At 42.2% G+C, this 3779-nt stretch overlaps 1 protein-coding gene across 1 annotated transcript in view; it reads right to left on the bottom strand.

Annotated features, from left to right (window-relative positions):
• Window positions 1-1704: 1704 nt before the first annotated feature.
• Window positions 1705-3779, bottom strand: part of LOC117484768 (scavenger receptor cysteine-rich type 1 protein M130-like) — a 3631-nt gene continuing 1556 nt past the window's right edge. The window contains exon 5 of the mRNA XM_034133196.1: window positions 1705-1721. Coding sequence (XP_033989087.1) covers window positions 1705-1721 — 17 coding nt within the window. The remainder of the gene's footprint in view (window positions 1722-3779) is intronic.

Raw genomic sequence — 3779 nt, 5'->3', positions numbered from 1 at the left:
TGGGTCCTCACAGGCCCTCTCTGTAGACCGGGCCTACACACACACACACACACACACACACACACACACACACACACACACACACACACACACACACACACATTGACAGCAGATTTGTATTCTATTTTCTTTGGGTAAATAAATATTTTATTGATCTTCCCATCATCGTCTTTATATTCAGACATTAAGAGTTGTTTTCATTGGAGGCCGCGCTGACGCCTCCACAGAGAGCGTGTCTCACAGTTGTGCAATAGCTCCCTGTCCTTATCGCTGGTGGTGTGTGTGTGTGTGTGTGTGTGTGTGTGTGTGTGTGTGTGTGTGTGTGTGTGTGTGTGTGTGTGTGTGTGTGTGTGTGTGTGTGTGTGTGTGTGTGTGGTTGGGATGTGCGTACATGTTTTTTTATAATTATTTGTAACTTCGATCAGATCAAATGAAGACACGCCATCAGTTGCATAATCAGCAGAAACTACGGAAAGAGTTTGTTTTCAACAAGGGTGTAACTTTGGTTTGAGAAGTGGGGGGGGACAAAACAGGGGTCCTCCGCAATGAGACATTTTCTCAATTTAATTCCATTTCCTGCCTTTCTACAAATATATTAGGGACTATGGTGTTAACAAGGCCAAGAGAAGTGTGTAGTGTATATGATGAGAGTGCAGATTGATGTGTGTATACGTGGGGTCACTTCACGCACTGTCTTAGACACACATACACACACACACACACACACACACACACACACACACACACACACACACACACACACACACACACACACACACACACACACCCACACACATATATATATACACACACACACACACACACACACACACACACACACACACACACTGACAGCAGTTTGTTATTCTATTTGTCTTTGGGTTAATAAATGTTGTATTGAACATCCCATCAGTGTGTTTATACTCAGTTATATTAAGGCATTAATATTTGTGTAGAGACAACTCAAAGTGTTTGTCCTCCAACATGTTCTAACACCTCTATTATATCATTTACACTGATCTCTATTATTGCATATTTGAATGAGTCTGCCTACACCATTGTTCATTATTGTGAATTACCTGTGGTTGATATAGTGTGTGTGTATGAGTGGGGTCCAAATACACACACCGTCAGGTTTTTAAGCATAAGTGGGGTCTATATACACACTGTTTTACACACACACACACACACACAAACAAAAACACATGTACACATACTCTTACGCACACACATTTACATTGACACACCCACACAAACTTACAGACACACACACACACACAGAGGTACTGAGGTGGGATCCATATATACACACAGTCTCTCTTTTAGGCATCAGTGGGGTCACTTTAAATACACACGTACACACACACACACACAAAGTCTTACATCAAGTTTTATCACCAAATACATTGATATTTGTCAAACACACTCACACAAATGCACACACACACACTCACACACACACACTCACACACATCACACACACAGAGACACACCAACTTACATGCACACAAAAACACACACACACACACACACACACACAACACACACACAAACACCCACACAAACTTACAGACACACACACACACCCATGGGAGGACACTCAAACAATATACACAAAAACACACACTGTCACACACACACACACACACACTTGAGGACACAAACATGCACCTCCCCCCCCTTCTGAAGGTGGTACAGCATGGATCAGATCAGGCAGGATCCTGGAGTAAACACAGAGATCATCATCATCAGAAAGAGCAGAGGTCACTGACTGGAATCAGCTTCCTGGAGACGTTCAGCTACTGACCTGTAGGGGGCGACCACACACACACCATCTGGTTTATAGACATACATTCACAAAGTCTGGGTTTTAGACAGATGTGGGGTCCATACATTCACAAAGTCTGGGTTTTAGACAGATATGGGGTCCATACATTCATGCTGTCTTCAGGCACGTGCACACATAGACCTCAAAGTGGGCTTGAGTCCCTGCCCTTTTTCTTCCTCCAGAGAAAGTGCCCTTTTTATGGGGTGCTTTTTTTCTTCTTTTCTTTTTTAAATAAATGAATATGTATCTACTGCTGTTTGCGCACACTTTCCAAAAATATATTGATTGAATAAAAAAAATATATATCAGGTCGGGAGATTAGACTGAAGTTCCGCTGCTCTCTCTCCCCTCCCCTCCCTCCCTCCCTCCCTCCACGTCTCGCGCACAGCTGTGCGGACATCGGCAGTCCCTTCAGACAGACAGGTAGCAGCACCTCCCACTTTACTGTCCCACATTATGCCGGCTTTTCTTGGTTTATTTTGAAGGTGACTGGTGATGAACAAATGACTAAGCTGCCAGTGTGTGAAAGACACACTCAGAAGCCAAAGTACAGAAGAGAGGCTTTCTGATCTCCTCCTCCTCGCTATTGAGAAGGACATTCCTGTTATCCAGTGAAGTAATAAACATCTACGGGACATGGCCCCCAGAAGGTTGCTGCTGTAAGGGAGGAAGGAGAGACAACAAGTGAAGACATGAAAACATATTTAACAACTTCCAAGTGCAAAGAAAGATACAAAGAAAGTTAGTAACAAAAGAAGTTATTAACAAAATATTTAATTTCAGATTTCAAGACATTTTAAAATAATTTCAGTAAAGTTGCAGTATTTTTGCATGTTCTTAATAAATATTTTTGCACCGTTTTTTCAGCATTTTTTATGTGTTTTGTCCAATTAAATTAAGTAAATGAGTAGGAGAGGAGAGCAGAATGCACTAAGTGTAATTGTTGTAACTAAACTTAGCCCTACTTGTAGTTTGGACACATACATACACACACACATACACACACACATACACACATACAGACACACACAAACACAATCAAACACTCATACCATACTCACAAATACATACAGTTATACACTCACACACTCAAACACACAAACATCCACACACACAGACACACAAACACACACACACAGACACTTACACACACACACATTGACAGCAGATTTGTATTATATTTTCTTTGGGTAAATAAATATTTTATTGATCTTCCCATCATCGTCTTTATATTCAGACATTAACAGGTTTTTTCATTGGAGGCCGCGCTGACGCCTCCACAGAGATCGTGTCTCACAGTTGTGCAATAGCTCCCTGTCCTTATCGCTGGTGGTGTGTGTGTGTGTGTGTGTGTGTGTGTGTGTGTGTGTGTGTGTGTGTGTGTGTGTGGTGTGGTGTGTGCGTGTGTGCGTGTGTGTGTGTGTGTGTGTGTGTGTGTGTGTGTATGTGTGTATGTGTGTGTGTGTGTGTGTGTGTGTCTGTGTATGTGTGTGTATGTGTGCGTGCGTGTCTGTGTGTGCATGCGTGTGTGTGTGTGTGTGTGTGTGTGTGTGTGTGTGTGTGTGTGTGGTGTGGTTGGGATGTGCTTAAGTACATGTTTTTTTATAATTATTTGTAACTTTGATAAGATCAAATGAAGACACGCCATCAGTTGCATAATCAGCAGAAACTACGGAAAGAGTTTGTTTTCAACAAGGGTGTAACTTTGGTTTGAGAAGTGGGGGGGGGACAAAACAGGGGTCCTCTGCAATGAGACATTTTCTCAATTTAATTCCATTTCCTGCCTTTCTACAAATATATTAGGGACTATGGTGTTAACAAGGCCAAGAGAAGTGTGTAGTGTATATGATGAGAGTGCAGATTGATGTGTGTATACGTGGGGTCACTTCACGCACTGTCTTATTAGACACAGCACACAACACACACACCACACCATACACACACACACACA

Source organism: Trematomus bernacchii, unplaced genomic scaffold (genome assembly GCF_902827165.1).
Source record: "Trematomus bernacchii unplaced genomic scaffold, fTreBer1.1, whole genome shotgun sequence".
Classification (NCBI taxonomy): Eukaryota; Metazoa; Chordata; class Actinopteri; order Perciformes; family Nototheniidae; genus Trematomus; species Trematomus bernacchii.
The sequence above is the reverse complement of the archived record's forward strand: the minus strand, read 5'-3'. Positions and strand labels throughout refer to the sequence as shown.